The sequence below is a fragment of the Hemiscyllium ocellatum genome, chromosome 7 (assembly GCF_020745735.1).
Source record: "Hemiscyllium ocellatum isolate sHemOce1 chromosome 7, sHemOce1.pat.X.cur, whole genome shotgun sequence".
Classification (NCBI taxonomy): domain Eukaryota; kingdom Metazoa; phylum Chordata; class Chondrichthyes; order Orectolobiformes; family Hemiscylliidae; genus Hemiscyllium; species Hemiscyllium ocellatum.
The window spans coordinates 69,620,356-69,637,392 of NC_083407.1; the positions used below are offsets into that span (position 1 = coordinate 69,620,356).

The following is a 17,037-nucleotide window of genomic DNA, read 5'->3' on the forward strand; positions in this document are numbered from 1 at the left end:
TTACCTAGCAAGGTAACGAAACGTCTGGAAATGAACCTTTCAACTCAGCGAGCAAACCTACATCCAAAACCTCAACCTGAGCTACAAATCTTCTCAAAACTCGCTAATAGGTAATCACTACTGAAGAGATAGATGATGGCATCAAAATGCATTAGATAAAATATGTAATTATATTTAACCAGGATGATTGATTGCATCACTTAACTTAAAGATATGCATATACAAGTAAAAATGGCAATACCTAATAACTGTAACACATTTTATGTGGATGTGTATTTCATTAAATTGAAGTTAAGAATATTGCTAATGTACTTAAACATCTTTTGTTACTATTGTCTAAAGCATCATTCTATGCCCTGCACTGTGTAATATTTCCAGTTTTCTTATTCTACAAATGTCACAAAATGCTGAGTGGTGCCTGATTGCAAAACATTGTAAATTAAATTCATGGCATACATATTATAAACACTTAACTGACATGATAGATAATATTAAGGATTGATTACATTATATTGAATACTTCAAATGAAATATTTTAATTTTATGAAGATTTTAATATTCTGCTGGATGCACAACTGCAAAGCATCTGCTTTGTGCCTCGAACTGAAAGGTCTTTACTTACTTATTGTGTTTACATCCTGTATCTCAAATATTTTTTTCCATTCTGCATTGCAGTAATTCCAGCACCAGCCAAGTTCAATTCAATCTTTAGAAATCCTACTTACCATTAGGGATGTTTTTAATCAAATTTTTTTCTAAGATATAAAATGTAATTTATATACAAAATGTGGCTTTTTTATAACTGCTCCAAAAGACTGAATTTTAAATCTCAGTTTCCCTTTTATTTAACCAGAGCACAATTTATCTATGAAGCATTTTCTAAGTCATGCATTTTTCTTTAATATGTTATGTGTCTATTATTCTTCCATGCCCTGGGAACAGCTTTCAGGATTCTGTCAGTGTTACTCAACATTCAGGAACTAAGAGTTGTCCAAGCTCACTGCGTATTATCTCTCCCTGCATTGCTATGGGAAAGTGCATGACATTTTCCACGCATTTTCATCCAGAAACACCAACAAATATCAAGAAGGCATTGTAAAATCTTAGATGATAGACCTATTACCATCAATATCTAGTAAAATGTTGCTCTCCAACACAACAATCAATAATACACTTTAATTTTCTAAATGCAGAGTAAACTGTTGTAATGAGCATTAATAACCTGAATCTTGCATTATAATTACAAATACAGTAAGTTTTCTAAAGAATATATTTTTAACAGGAAGCTGTAGTTCTTGAGTTCTCTCAATATGAAGTAGCTATTGCAAAATTCTCATCCGGTTTAAGTTTATAGCAACCTCGAAATTGCACCATTCTGTGGAATTAGGGAGAGTCATAGAGTCATAGAGATGTACAGCATGGAAACAGACCCTTCGGCCCAACCCGTCCATGCTGACCAGATATTCCAACCCAATCTAGTCCCACCTGCCAGCACCCAGCCCATATCCCTCCAAACCCTTCCTATTCATATACCCATCCAAAAGCCTCTTAGATGTTGCAATTGTACCAGCTTCCACCACATCCTCTGGCAGCTCATTCCATACACATACCACCCTCTGCGTGAAAAAGTTGCCTCTTAGGTCTCTTTTATATCTTTTCCCTTTCACCCTAAACCTGTGCCCTCTAGTTCTGGACTCCCTGACCTCAGGGTTAAGACTTTGTCTATTTATCCTATCCATGCCCCTCATAATTTTGTAAACCTCTATAAGGTCACCCCTCAGCCTCCTACGCTGCAGGGAAAACAGCCCCAGCCTGTTCAGCCTCTCCCTATAGCTCAGATCCTCCAACCCTGGCAACATCCTTGTAAATCTTTTATGAACCCTTTCAAGTTTCAAACATCCTTCCGATAGGAAGGAGACCAGAATTGCACGCAATATTCCAACAGTGGCCTAACCAATGTCCTGTACAGCCACAACATGACCTCCCAACTCCTGTACTCAGTACTTTGACTAATAAAGGAAAGCATACCAAATGCCTTCTTCACTATCCTATCTACCTGCGACTCCATTTTAAAGGAACTATGAAGCTGCACTTAAGCAACACTCCCTAGGACCTTCCCATTAAGTCTATAAGTCCTGCTAAAATTTGCTTTTCCAAAATGCAGCACCTTGCATTTATCTGAATTAAACTCCATCTACCACTTCTCAGCCCATTGGCCCATCTGGTCCAGATCCGGTTGTAATCTGAGGTAACCCACTTCGCTGTCCACTGCACCTCCAATTTTAGTGTCATCTGCAAACTTACTAACTGTACCTCTTATGCTCGCATCCAAATCATTTATGGAAATGACAAAAAGTAGAGGACCCAGCACCAATCCTTGTGGCACTCCACTAGTCACAGGCCTCCAGTCTGAAAAACAACCCTCCACCATCACCCTCTGTCTTCTACCTTTGAGCCAGTTCTGTATCCAAATGGCGAGTTCTCCCTGTAATCCGTGAGATCTAACCTTGCTAATCAGTCTCCCATGGGGAACCTTGTCGAACGCCTTACTGAAGTCCATATAGATCACATCTGCTGCTCTGCCCTCATCAATCTTCTTTGTTACTTCTTCAAAAAACTCAATCAAGTTAGTGAGACATGATTTCCCACACACAAAGCCATGTTGACTATCCCAAATCAGTCCTTGCCTTTCCAAATACATGTACATCCTGTTCCTCAGGATTCCCTCCAACAATTTGGAGGCACGGTGGCACAGTGATTAGCACTGCTGCCTCACAGCGCCAGAGACCCGGGTTCAATTCCTGCCTCAGGCGACTGACTGTGTGGAGTTTGCACGTTCTCCCCGTGTCTGCGAGGGTTTCCTTGGGGTGCTCCGGTTTCCTCCCACATTCCAAAGATGTGCGGATCAGGTGAATTGGCCATGCTAAATTCTCCGTAGGGGTATGGGTGGGTTGCGCTTCGGCGGGTCGGTGTAGACTTGTTGAGCTGAAGGGCCTGTTTCCACACTGTAAGTATTCTAATCTAATCTAAACTTGCCCATCACCGTGGTCAGGCTCACCTGTCTATAGTTCCCTGGCTTGTCTTCACCGCCCTTCTTAAACAATGGCACCACGTTTGCCAACCTCCAGTCTTCCGGCACCTCACCTATGACTAATGATGATGCAAATATCTCAGCAAGAGGCCCAGCAATCACTTCTCTAGCTTCCCACAGAATTCTTGGGTACACCTGATCAGGTACTGGGGATTTATCCACCTTTAACCATTTCAAGACATCCAGCACTTCCTCCTCTGTAATCTGGACATTTTGCAAGATGTCACCAGCTATTTCCCTACAGTCTATATCTTCCATATCCTTTTCCACAGTAAATACTGATGCAAAATATTCATTTAGTATCTCCCCCATTTTCTGTGACTCCACACAAAGGCCGCCTTGCTGATCTTTGAGGGGCCCTATTCTCTCCCTAGTCACCCTTTTGTTCTTAATATATTTGTAAAAACCCTTTGGATTCTCCTTAATTCTATTTGCCAAAGCTATCTCATGTCCCGGTTTTGCCCTCCTGATTTCCCTCTTAAGTATACTTCTACTTTCTTTATACTCTTCTAAGGATTCACTCGATCTATCCTGTCTGTACCTGACATATGCTTCCTTCTTTTTATTAACCAAACCCTCAATTTCTTTAGTCATCCAGCATTTCCTATACCTACCAGCCTTCCCTTTCACCCTGATAGGAATATACTTTCTCTGGATTCTTGTTATCTCATTTCTGAAGACTTCCCATTTTCCAGCCCTCCCTTTACCTGTGAACATCTGCCTCCAATCAGCTTTCGAAAGTTCTTGCCTAATACCGTCAAAATTGGCCTTTCTCCAATTCAGAACTTCAACTTTTAGATCTGGTCTATTCTTTTCCATCACTATTTTAAAAAATCAGATTTTGTTTTAAAAATCTTAAGTCTTTTTTCAAAATTACAAAATCAGTACAAAATAGTGTTACAACTTTATAATATAATAATAGAAAATAAACTACTACTCTTCTTCACAAAGTACTGAAAAATGAAAAAAAAAGCAAAAAAAACTCAACAAAAATTACAAGTCAATAAATAACCAAGGAGAAAGAAGAAAAATAAATAAACAAACAAAATTAAATTAAATCACATAGCACTAGCTTCAGCCTTGGTCATTCACAGCTCCTAATCTCTTTATAATCTCTCCATGCACTGTCTTTACTGCCACCTTTAATTCTGGAACCATGACTCACCTTCTCTCAGCCTAGTATAAATACCTCCCTATTTCTCCCTTTTTTTAGCTTTGACAAAGGGTCAATTTGACTTGAAATGTCAGCTCTTCTCTCTCCTTACAGATGCTGCCAGACCTGCTGAGATTTTCCAGCATTTTCTCTTTTGGCTTTCAAATTAAACCAAGTTGTAGCAAGTTAACTTAAATTATATTGAATTAAATTACTACACTCAGTGCAAACTCACCGAAGCTTTCCCCCACACTGGGAGCAAGAGTAAATAAACCCAAATTTGTTCAGGATTCTTTCCTCTAGGGGCCCCTGAAATGACAGACACAAGCCTCACGGCTACACAAAGGCCCTGAACAGTATAGCCGATAAATCTGCAACAATGTAATTCAAAAAGGGCTGCGATGTTCTGCAAAACAATTCCGTTTTCTGGTGCACCATACATGTAAGTCCAGGGGGATGTGTTCCATGACTAACCCACGCCAGCTCCAGAGTCCTGGGGTTTCTCCAATACCCAGCTCATTAGAATGATCTTTCTTGCACAGAATAAAAGAATATTAAACAATTTCTTACACATCCAAAGAGGGAAGATTTGGAAGATCCAAAAGGAGGGACACCTAACTCAACTTAACCTCAGTTCCCAAAACCTCTGCCAAAACACTCGCTATGGCATCCTAACACCTATGAAGCTTGTGGCATGACCACAGCAATGAGTACGAGTACCAACCTCCATTTTACACTTGGGGCACATTGGGGACACCCCTGTCTTAAATTTCGCAAGCTGTTCCGGTGCCAAGTGAGCCCTATGGAGTATATTCAGTTGAATAGCCTGGGTCTTATTACAAATCGAGATCTTTCTAATATTTTCCCAGATGTCCTCCCAAATTTCTGATGAGATTTCCACCCCCAATTCTTGAGTCCAAGTTCTGCATAGCTATTCAATGTCCTTTGAAACATTACTTCCTCACAAGTGATGAAGAGTGCTAACCGAGAGGGTGACCGTAGGCCTGAGCACTCTCCTTTTCATATCTGACTTATAGGGACTAACCATCAATATGAAGTCTTTGGTATGAAGTCTTTAACCTGGAAGTAACGAAAGAGATCTCTCCTAGGTAGCTCGAATGTCTGACTCAGCTACTTGAAGGACATCATGACATCCCAGTCAGATAGATCTCCCAAACAGGAGATTCCTTTGGACTCCCAGAGCTTAAAGCCAGAGTCTATCAACTCCAGCTGGAATCCCAATATTCCCACTATGGGAGTGAAAGGGGAAGTTTCTTGTAATTGCCCTAGCACTGCCGCATCACTGTCCAGGCTTTAACTGTGTTTAGGACAATCAGGTTTTTGCAGTGATCCATAACAATTCTCATCTTGTCCATAAACAACAAATTAATGAGAGGGCATTTTGTCTGGGAGGCCTCAATACCCAACCAGATTGATCACGGATCCTAACAGGCTCATTCAGCCACATAGGATAATAAAGAACTCAATTTCTTAAAGTCTGGAAAATCTAGACCCCTCTGTCCTGTGGAAGCTGCAATTTATCCAACTTAATAAGAGGCCATCCATGATGCCAAATAAAAGATCCAAGCCAATTGTAAAGTCTGTGCAGTGCTTGCCTTGGCAGCATCAAAGGGAGCATTCTCATGGGGTATAATAAGTGGGGAAGAACATTCATTTTAACCAGAGCTCTTCTGACCAACAAGGATATCGGAAGATCTTCCCAGTGCTGAAGGTCCTGCCTTATCTTCTCTAGCAACTGCCCATAATTGGCTTTATATAATTGATCAAAAACCAGGGAAATAAAAATACCTAAATACAGAAAACCTCCCTGTGACCACTGGAAGGGAAAATAGGTTCCATTCCCAAAGTTGGATATACTAATAAGACACCCCCACCTCCCCCCCCACCCCATACACACACACACACACACACACACACACATGGCCTCCGATTTCAAGAAATTAATTTTATACCCTGAAAACAAACCAAATTGATTAATCACTTGTATCACTTGTGGCACAGATGTCATTGGATCAGTTAAAAAGAGAAGGTTGTCATCCACACAAAGGGTGATTTTATGCCTGCCTGACCCTACCTCTGGGGCAGTTATATTGGGATCTGTCCAGATGGTTTTCGCTAGCAGCTCGATCACCAATGTAAATAATAGTGGCGAGAGAGGGCATCCTTGATGGCAGCTCCTGCTGACACTAAAACTATCTGACCATATAACATTAGTGAGAAGCACTGCTTTCGGATCACTATACAGCACTGCTACCTATTTGGCAAAGACCTCTCCAAGACCAAACTGTTTTATGACATAAAAGAGGTACGGTCACTCTACCCGATCAAATGCTTTCTCTGTATCCAGGGAGACAACCAAACCCAGGATCACTCTTTGAGTAAAAAGTGAGGTCTGCAGATGCTGGAGATCACAGTTGAAAATGTGTTGCTGGTTAAAGCACAGCAGGTTAGGCAGCATCCAAGGAACAGGAAATTCGACGTTTCGGGCCAGAGCCCTTCATCAGGGCTCTGGCCCGAAACGTCGAATTTCCTGTTCCTTGGATGCTGCCTAACCTGCTGTGCTTTAACCAGCAACACATTTTCAACAGGATCACTCTTTGCTGACACATTGGGACCATATTTAGTACTCTTCTAATACTGTTGTAGACCTATGACCCTTAATAAAACCTGTCTGGTCCTCCTTTACAATAAAAGGCAATACCCGCTCCAGCCTTAATGCCAGCATTTTCGACAGGATTTTAAAATCCACGTACAGTAATGATCTGGGCCTGTACAAAGTGCAATCCTCTGGGGTTTTCCCTTTCTTAAGAATAAGAGAAATATTTGCTTCTCACAGAACATGGGAGGTGGCCCTGACTGAATGAGTAATTGTACATATCCAAGAGTGTCCTGGCCTGTTAGTCTGTAAACTCTTTATAAAACTAATTTTTGAAATCCGTCTCAGCCGGGCACTTGACCACTCTGGAGCAGCCTCACTGCCTCCTGTACTTTCTGAATTGTCAAGGGGGCACTCAGAAAGGACGCCTTCTCTGAGGTTACACCTGGAAGGTCTAGGTTCTTAAAAAAGGATTCCATCTTCATCATTCTGTCCTCATAGCCCTCTGACTGATACAGCTCAAAATAACACTTTCAAAATGCTGCATTAATCTTTTTAGCATTGCAAGTAAGCGTACCAGCACTCTGTCTGATGGATGTAATAGATAGGGGGGCATTCTTCTTTCTGGCCATATCTACCCAGTTTATCACCGTACTCAAATAATCTCTGTTTCACAAAGGAGATTTCCCTCTTTGCTGTTTGGGTAAGTGCAGCATTCAAAGTGGCCCTAATGGCTGTAATCGCTGCAATTTAAGTTATAAACGGCCTATCAAAGTATGCTGTCTCAGCTGCCTTCAGGCGAGCCTTGAGCAAACGTTGCTGTTCTCCCCTCTGCCGCTTCCGGGTCGCAGAGTAAGAAATTATCAAACCCGGTGCATAGGCCATAGCAGTCTCCCACAGCACCGATGGGTTACTGGCCATACCTAAATTAATATCCCAAAAGATTTAAACTCCCACGAAAAATGCTCTATAAACTTGCTATCTTTCAGGAGGAAAGGGCCCATGTGCCAGTGCCAGGAGCCCATCCCATCACCACCGGCTTTGACCTCCATGTACGCTGCCGCACTATCAGAAGCGGCTATGTTCGTTATTCTGCAGGACAGCACTGAACTCAAAAAGGTCAATGGGACAAAAAACATGTCAATTCTGGTATAGCACTTACGTGGGTTAGAGAAACAGGTAAAATCCCTACCTTTGGGTGAAGACACCTCCACATGTGCATCAACCCGACCCAAATCCAGGTCCACCAACTGCCTGGATTGCGGAGACATACCTACAAGACCCCAAGGCATCCTGTCCGCCTCGGGTTCAATAATATGATTAAAAGTCTCCCCCTGTAATTATATGACGCGCCCCAAGGGCCATCAATCTAAAAAGTGCATCTGTTGAGAATTTAAGGAGAAGTGCTGGGGGGGGGGGTGCAATATACATTCGGAATCCCATTTTTCTCTTCATCTATTAAAGCTTTAAGAATTATGAATCGCCCGCACACATCTTTAATTTGACCTAGCATTTGAAATGGGAGGTTCTTCCAGATGAGAAAAACAATTCCTCTACTTTTCAAATTAAAAGATGAGAAAAACACCCGTTGCAACTTCAAATGTTCCCTATCAGTTAAGTGCATTTCTTATAACAAGGCTAAGTCAACCCTCTCCTTTCTAAGGCTTGAAAGTTTTTTTTTCTCCTCATTGGTGAATGACTCCCCTTAACATTCCAGGTGCACCATTTAAATGAATGGTTAGCCATAGCCATCTGAAACGGTCCGTGACCCCCCGGGAGGAAGAGTCCCACTCATTGCGTGCTGAGTGAAAACTATAAACCATTTGTATAAGTTTAAAGTGCAACTTCCCAAAACTACTAAATCAAAACTTCTAATAGCTACTTTTACAGCATAAATGAAAGGAGTCTTTTCCCCCTTGTCCACAGGGGTTGCTCATACCAACTATTAGCTCCACCATGACTCCTTCAGGCTGAAGCCATGCCCCCACTACAGACAACTCAAAGTTAGAAAGAAAAACAGCATCTTATAACAAGAAAGTTAAAAGTGGGCACCCACCCATTCCCTCCATACTGTTTTCCTAGGCACTCCTGGTAGAACAACAAAAATAATACTTCTCCCTGCATCCCCCCCATCCTCATCCTAAACCAGAAAAGAAGGACAAAAGGAAATAATAAGAAAAGAAAACCCAGGAAAACAAACGATGGCAGGAAGGGAGAGAGAAGGGACAGGAGACAAAAAAAGGAAATAATTACGACCCTACATATATTTAAAAAAACCAAGACCACCCCCATCCAACAACCAGGTAAACCAGGTTAATTACAGAGAAAAGAACAAAATAAAATAATTGTCTATATAATTCAAGCCAGTCAGTCTATTTTAAAGCACATAGGCAGCACAGTGGCACAGTGGTTAGCACTGCTGCCTCACAGCGCCAGAGACCCGGGTTCAATTCCTGACTCAGGCGACTGACTGTGTGGAGTTTGCACATTCTCCCCGTGTCTGCGTGGGTTTCGTCCGGGTGCTCCGGTTTCCTCCCACAGTCCAAAGATGTGCAGGTCAGGTGAATTGGCCATGCTAAATTGCCCGTAGTGTTGGGGAAAATGTAGGGGAATGGGTGGGTTTCACTTCGGCGGGTCGGTGTGGACTTGTTGGGTCGAAGGGCCTGTTTCCACACTGTAAGTAATCTAATCTAATCATCCGAGAATCTTTTGCCTTTTCTGGTGAGTCTAAGTTGAACACGGACCCTCCATGGCTGAAACGCACTATTGCCAGATATCTAACGGAATATTGGATATTCAAGTTCCTCAGCCGCCTTTTTACATCATCAAAGGCCTTCGTCTTATGAATTTGTGATCCTTTATATATCAGAGCTTGAGGATCCTTCCCCAGTTCTGTAGAGGCTTCCAGCATCATTTGTTTGTCTCTATAATGCTGGAGTCATGCTAGAACCGGGCATACCTCAACTTCCAGCCTCAGAAACTGTGGGAGCCATTACTCCAGAAAGCTGACAAGCTGCCCTTCTTCCTCCTGTTCGGGAAGCCCTAGCAATCAGATGTTCTTCCGACGACCTCGATCATCCCAGGGTATTGTAGAAAGCCACGGAAGAAATTGTGACACCCATAGTAGCGATATTTGTATCATCGACAGCCACAGGTGAGATGCTGAAAGAATGGGGGATGGTTAATTTTATGCTTTTATTTAAGAAAGGCCATAGGAAACACTGGGGAACTACAGACCAGCGAGTGTGATGTCATTGGTGGGTAAGTTGTTGGACAGGATTTTGACAGACAGGATCTGCAAGCATTTGGGAAGTTAAGGACTGATTAGGAATAGTCAGCATGGCTTTGTGTGTGGGAAATGGTGTCTTACAAACTTGATTAAGTTTTTTGAAGAGGTGACCAAGAAGATGGATGTGGGCAGATTGATAGACAGTATCTTCATAGACTTTGGCAAGGTGTTCAACATGGTCCAATATGGTAGACTAGCTAGTAAGGTTAAATCATATGTGAACCAGTGAAAGCTAGCCAATTGGATACAAAATTTGCTTGATTGTAGGAGACTGAAGGTGGTGATACAGGCTGTTGTTCAGATTGGAGGCCTGAGACCAGCAGAGTGGGTCATAAACATAAACGATTTGGATGAGAACATTGGAGGCATGGTTAGTAAGTTTGAAGATGACACCACAATTGTGATATAGTGGATGGTGAAGAAGGTTATGTCAGAGCACAACGGGATCTTGATCAATAGGGGAAGTGAGCTGAAGAATGGCAGATGGAACTTAATTCAGAGAAATATGAGGTGTTGGCACAACAAGACAGGGAAGGACTTACAGTCATTAGAAGGGCCCTGGGGAGTATTGTCCAATAGAGAGACCTAGGTGTGGGTACATAGTTCCTTGGAAGTGGCATCAAAGGTAGACCGGGTGGAGAAGGAGGCATTTGGCACACTTGTGTTCATCAGTCAGAACACTGAGTACAGGAGTTGAGATGTTATGCAACTGCTGTACAAGACATTAGTAAGATCACATTTGGAGTACTGTGGAAAATGATGGTTGCCCTGCTATAGGAAGGATGGTATTAAATTAGAGACAGTGCAAAGAAGATTTAAAAGGATGTTCCTGAGACTGGAGGGTTTCAGTTATACGGAGAGGCTGGGATGTTTTTCCCTGGAGCCTAGGAGGCTTAGGCGTGACTTATAGAGATTTGTAAAATCATGAGGGGCATAGATAAGGTGAATTGTTGAGGTCCTTTTCCCAGAGTAGGGAGTTTAAAACTAGAGGATATAGGTTTAAGGTGAGAGGGGAAAGATTTAAAAGATGCAACATTTTCACATAGAGTTGTGCATAGATGGAACAAGCTGCCAGGGAAAGTGGTACAGGCGGATATATTTACAACATTGAATAGTCATTTAGACAGATGCATGGATAGAAAAGGTTTAGAATGATATCAGCCAAATAGAGGCATATGGGACGAGTTCAGTTGAGGAAACCTAATCAGCGTGGAACAGTTGGGTCAAAGGATCTGTTTTCGTGCTATATGACTGTGTGACTCTATGACTGTCAGACGTTATGACTTAGATAATGATACAGCCTGATGGACAGTCTGTCACCATTCTGACCTATTGGTAGGAAACTTCTTCCAGTCATTAATGGCAAAGCTGCTGCAATATTTTCTTGCCTTCCCCTGGAATGTTGGCCATTGTGGACCTGGTGGACAAATTGTTTTCAGCCTCCAGACACAGTGTCCAGTTCGTAAAAGTTGGTTTTGCAGGAGTTTTACCTGAAGGCTGGCTTCAGAAGGACACTAGCATTTGGTTGATGGTCCTCCACTTAATCCAGAATATATGTCACTGATGTTATTGTTTCTCTAGTGTTCTTATGTGTTGCTAATCCGCAGTCCAGGTCTCAGCATTATGATGATAATTGTTCTGTACACTAGAAGTTTTTTTGACTTCCTAAAGTTTTATTGTTAAATACTTGCTTTTGTAATTTGTAGAAGGTGCAACTGCTCCAGTTATCAATCTTCTTATCGTTGGTGCGGTGGCCTTTTGAGAGAGATGAATGTCAAGATACAGGAAGTACTCAGCATATTCCAGAGTATCTCCTTCAACATTCATTGCAAGTTTGGCGCAGAATGCCCAACAACACAGTAGCCATCTGTAAACTATCGTGTGTGTGTTTATGTTCATCAAAAACAAATGTTGATGTCTCAGTGCCAAAGACTGTGCCATATTGATTATAGCTGAGCTGGAGGTGAAGTCCCTAAGTCCACAGAGTTAGCTTTGCCATCCGGAGTAGGATCTTGTCAGAACTCTGAGTTGTAACATTGAAACACTCGTAAGGTCACTTTTAGCTTTTCCTCCCCAATATATAGCGTATCCCTTTACTTGCTCCTTCAGGTGCCCCAACCCAAGAAAGTAAGTCCCTCTGAAGTAGCAATGTCAAAGTGCAGTTCCATAGCCATGTGATACAAGTGTAATTTGTCTTTCTGGATGATTGCTGCTGAAATTATCCATCTAATATTTAAAATTTTCTTTGAGACAAATATAGTGATGTTGAAGGCTGAAGCTCCCCAGCCAGGAGAAATTCAAGCAGCTTATTTCAGGGCACCTTTTCTATCTCCCTTCCCATTCGGGGTGAACAAAGGAGTCCACTGTCACCGATGTTGCAGGTCAAAAATCTCTGTCACAATACAGATATCCAATGATCAACATGAGTCTGTCTGTTTGTGCAGATTTTTGACTAAGAGACTCCCAGGTTCACAGCCCTGTCCCCATTGCTAATCCTCCATCACCACAGGATTTGGAAAATGGACCCTGATCGAAGACTCTATGTGATTTAGTTTTACATGGGGATCATGGGGCGCCATCATTGTCCACATAATCTTGATGAGTTTCTGATCAGATTTCAGTGACAGACCAAGTCACAATCCTCAGTCTTCTTCTCCTTTGCATTTAGTGAGATACACAGTCCTCCTTCACTTGTTCTGCTGTTGAGGAACCTTTGGATGGCACTTCGTCTGGAAACTCCCCCTATTTTTGCTTTCATTTATGGCTCTACCATCAGCAATATAATGGCTGACTCAAGGTTTTGTCAGGCAGAATAAACCTCTCCCCACATTAAGTTGACAATCCACAGAAAAGGAATAAAGCTCCTTAGGATTCCAAGACATTATAAAAATGTAGGCTGATGTTATTAAGCTTTTGCCAATAGAATTAAGTGGCCTAATGCCTGTTTGAGATTCCCTTTGCAAACTTGGTTTGTAATGGACAATAGTGCAGTCAATGTTCTCAGGCAAGTATACTAAGGAAACCAAAACACAAATCCTTGAAAAGGCACGTTTCCCATTCTCTGAGTAACAGAGTTGCAGAAACATTCCACATAGCTCCACAACAAGTTGAGAGGTCACTGCTGACCAGTGCTACACCCTTCCCAACCTGTCCAAAGTTTGGTCTCTCCAGAGGACCCCAAGGAGTTGTTGTAATTGGCTGGATCTCACTGGGCTGGCAAGTTCTCTCCTCCAACTTGTCTATAATAAACAAAATAAGATGATAGACTAATTTGCTACCTGGCTGCCTTATGGCATGTGTAGGGCTGGGATCATGTTTTGATTCAGGCATGATTTAATTCCTAGCCCAAAGTTCATAATTATTTCAGCAATGTTCAAAATGAAGTACAATTTTCTAACATGCACTTTCTAAATTACCTCTTCATACATCAGCTGAAAAATGATGTAAATATATGAGGCAAACTGGTGAAAAACAAAAAATCCTACATTTGGGGTACTATGGTTCTAAAAGAACTATAAATGTACAAGTGACTACCACAGGATTGATGTCGAGGTGCTGGTGTTGGACTAGGGTGATTAGAAGTCACATGACACCAGGTTATAGTCCAACAGGTTTATTTGAAGTCACAAGCTTTTGGAGGGCTGTTGTTTCTTCAAGATTGACAGCTCTGTCTATTTTGAAAATGACCAATGTAAGTGAATAGACCTGTGCAAGGAATGAGCTTTCACTTACTGAAGGGGTGAGTTTCAGCTCCGATCGTTCCCTGTCTCCTTGTTCAAAGAATTCACTAGTAACCAATTCTGCTACCTGCAAGAAGATCAAAGATTTCTGTAAGAAGATAACTTGTTCGGTTAACAATTTCTCATCAGTTTTCATTCTTACTTTGATTCTCCATTCTGGGATCCATATCCAAGCAAATCATTATTAATGGCTGATATCAAGAACAGATTTTAACTGTATAATTGGATTTCGAATCAACTGGCAGTCATTAAAATGTCTGAAAGTATTTTGTAAATTGAACAATGTGAGGGAGTTTCTACCTTAATAATGGGCACGGTGCACAATGTTTCTCTTTACGTTATAAAGGAACTTTTAGAAGTTTTAGATTGCTCCATCTAACTGGAAAGGTTCCCTCCATCACACAACCAGCAATTCATAACAAGTGAATATTTTAGTTGACAAAGGTAAAGTTTTAATTTTTGAAATAAATACCCTACATAAAACGACATAACACAAAACACTTCACAGGACAATATATGAACATTGAGCGGGTTTGTGATTAGGGATGAGGGGCATATAAAAGAAAAGAATGAAAATGGATATTCAAAACATCATAATAAATAACAGCAGGTTTTGGCCTTTTAGCCTCCAAGCCTGCTCTGGTGTTCATTAAGATCATAGCTGACCTGATTGTGGCTTTAACTCCACTTTCCTGCCTGTCCCCTCATAACCCATGATTCACATCTTCATCAAAAGTCTAACTCGGATTTCAAATTATTTAATGATCCACCTTTCACTGCTGTCTGGGAAAGAGAATTCCAAAATTTACCAACTTTCTGGGAGAAAGATATTGTCATTGCCTTAAATGGGAAACTTTTATTTTTTAAACTATGTCTCATAGTTCTAGTCTCTCATCTCCATGGAAAGTTCCCTCTCACTAACCATCCTGTCAAGTTCCTTAGATACTTACATCATTTGTAAAGATCAATTTTTATTCTTCTACACCTGCTCAACCTTACCTCAAGTCAATCTTTTCATCTTAAGTTTGTTGAGTGAAATGTCTCTGAATTTCAGTTAATGTAATTACATCCTTCCTTAAATAAAGAGAACTAACTGGGTACAGTATTTCAGGTATGGACTCACTAAGTAAAGAGTGTGGTGCTGGAAAGACATAGCAGGCCAGGCAGCATCTGAGGAGCAGGAGAATCGACATTTCAGGCATAAGGGCTTATGACCATAACATTGATTCTCCTGCACCTCGGATGCTGCCTGACCTGATGTGTCTTTCCAGCACCATACTCTCTACCCTGATCTCCAGCATCTGCAGTCCTCACTTTCTCCTAATGGAGTCACTAAGGTCCAATTCTACAGTAGCAAAACTTTCGTATAGTTATACATCATTCATCATGCAATAATACAACTATCTATTTGACCTCCCAACGACTTGCTATACTTGCATATTAACTTGTTATGATTGATGCACCAGCCACATATACCCCTCTAGTACCATAGATTTCTACAGGCTCTTTTCATTTAAATAATCTGTTTCTTGTATTATTTCTGAGAAAGTAGATGAATTTACATTTTCCACATTATATTCTGTGTGCCAAATTCCAATACTTAACCTATCTATATCCTTCTGCAGATGCTTTATGTTCCCTTCATAACTTACCTTCCTACCTATCTTTGTGACATTCGAAAGCCTCGCTACCATAGACTTGACCCCTTCATCTAAATCATTAAATAGATTGCAAATAGTTGGATTCTGAGCACTGATCTCTGTGGCACCATGCTAGTTACATTTTGTCAATTTAAGAATGACCCATTTATTCCAATACTCAGTTTACTGTTAGCTGATCAATCCGAATATTCATGCTAATACATTATTACCAACACCATGAGCTCTCATTCTCTGTTGTAACTTTACGTGTAACACCGTATCGAATGTCTTTTGAAAATCCAAATGCATCATACCTGCTGCTTCACATTATCCACCCTGCTTGTTTCTTCCTCAAATAAATTAGTCAAATATTATCTTCTTTTCATAATGCCTGATTATATTGTGATTTTCTAAATGTCCTGCCAATATGTCCTTAATAATGAATTCCCTCTGACAAATGTAAGGCTAACAAATATATATTTTTGTGCTCTCTGTCTCTATCTTCTTTTAAATAGTGATGTTACATTTGAGGTTTTCCAATCACTGGGACTTTTCCAGTATCCAGGAAATGTTGGAAAATTGCAACCAATATCTCTGAAGCTACTTCTTTTTAGAGCTTATAGTGCAGGCCATTGAGTCAGCGTTTAGTCCTTATACCTTTTCCTGCATCTTTCTCTTCAAATACTGATTGTTTTAAATCTTTTGCTCCCTTGTTCCTCTTCATTCTCAACTATTCTTTACAAATTGTAGTGTTTTTTATAACGACGACTGAGACTTATTTCCTTCTGTCTAGCCTCACTAGCCTCACCCCTAATGGACCAAATTCTACTTTAGCTATTCTTTTTCTTTTCATCTAAATGTGGAAACTTTTATTTTCTGCTTTTCATAGCAACATAACAACAGGAGAAGGCCATTCAGCCTGCCCTGCCATTCAATACAATCATATCTGATCCCACACTTCAGTGCCTTTCATCCATCCCATTCCCATAACCTTGTAAGCTAATGGTTATCAGAAATCTATCAAAGATTGAACTTCCACAAATCTCTGTGGTGGAAAATATCAAAGGCCCACAACTGTCTAAGTAAAAAATAATAACTTAATCTCTGTCCTAATTTTTTATTTTTAAATTGTGCTGCTGGTAGTCAACCAAGGGAAACATCTTACCTGCTTTCACTCTGTCTATCCCTTAAAGGATTTTGTAAGTTTCACTAAGATCACCTCTCGAGCTAAATTCCACTCACATTCCATTTCTCCTGGCTAATTATAATTTTGGCCACCCTTTGGTGATTGGGGGCAGATGTTCGCAGGTAAAGGGATGGCTGGAAAGTGGGAAGCCTTCAGAAATGAGATAACGAGAATCTAGAGAAAGTACATTCCTGTTAGGGTGAGAGGAAAGGCTGGTAGGCATAGGGAATGCTGGATGACTCAAGAAATTGAGGGTTTGGTTAAGAAAAAAAAGGAAGCATGTGTAAGATATAGACAGGATAGATCGAGTGAATCATTGGA

At 41.0% G+C, this 17,037-nt stretch overlaps 1 protein-coding gene across 1 annotated transcript in view; it reads right to left on the bottom strand.

Moving 5' to 3' along the window:
* Positions 1-17,037, bottom strand: part of pde11a (phosphodiesterase 11a) — a 394,952-nt gene that overhangs the window by 22,863 nt on the left and 355,052 nt on the right. The window contains exon 18 of the mRNA XM_060828117.1: positions 13,883-13,957. Within this exon, the coding sequence (XP_060684100.1) occupies positions 13,883-13,957 (75 nt within the window). The remainder of the gene's footprint in view (positions 1-13,882; positions 13,958-17,037) is intronic.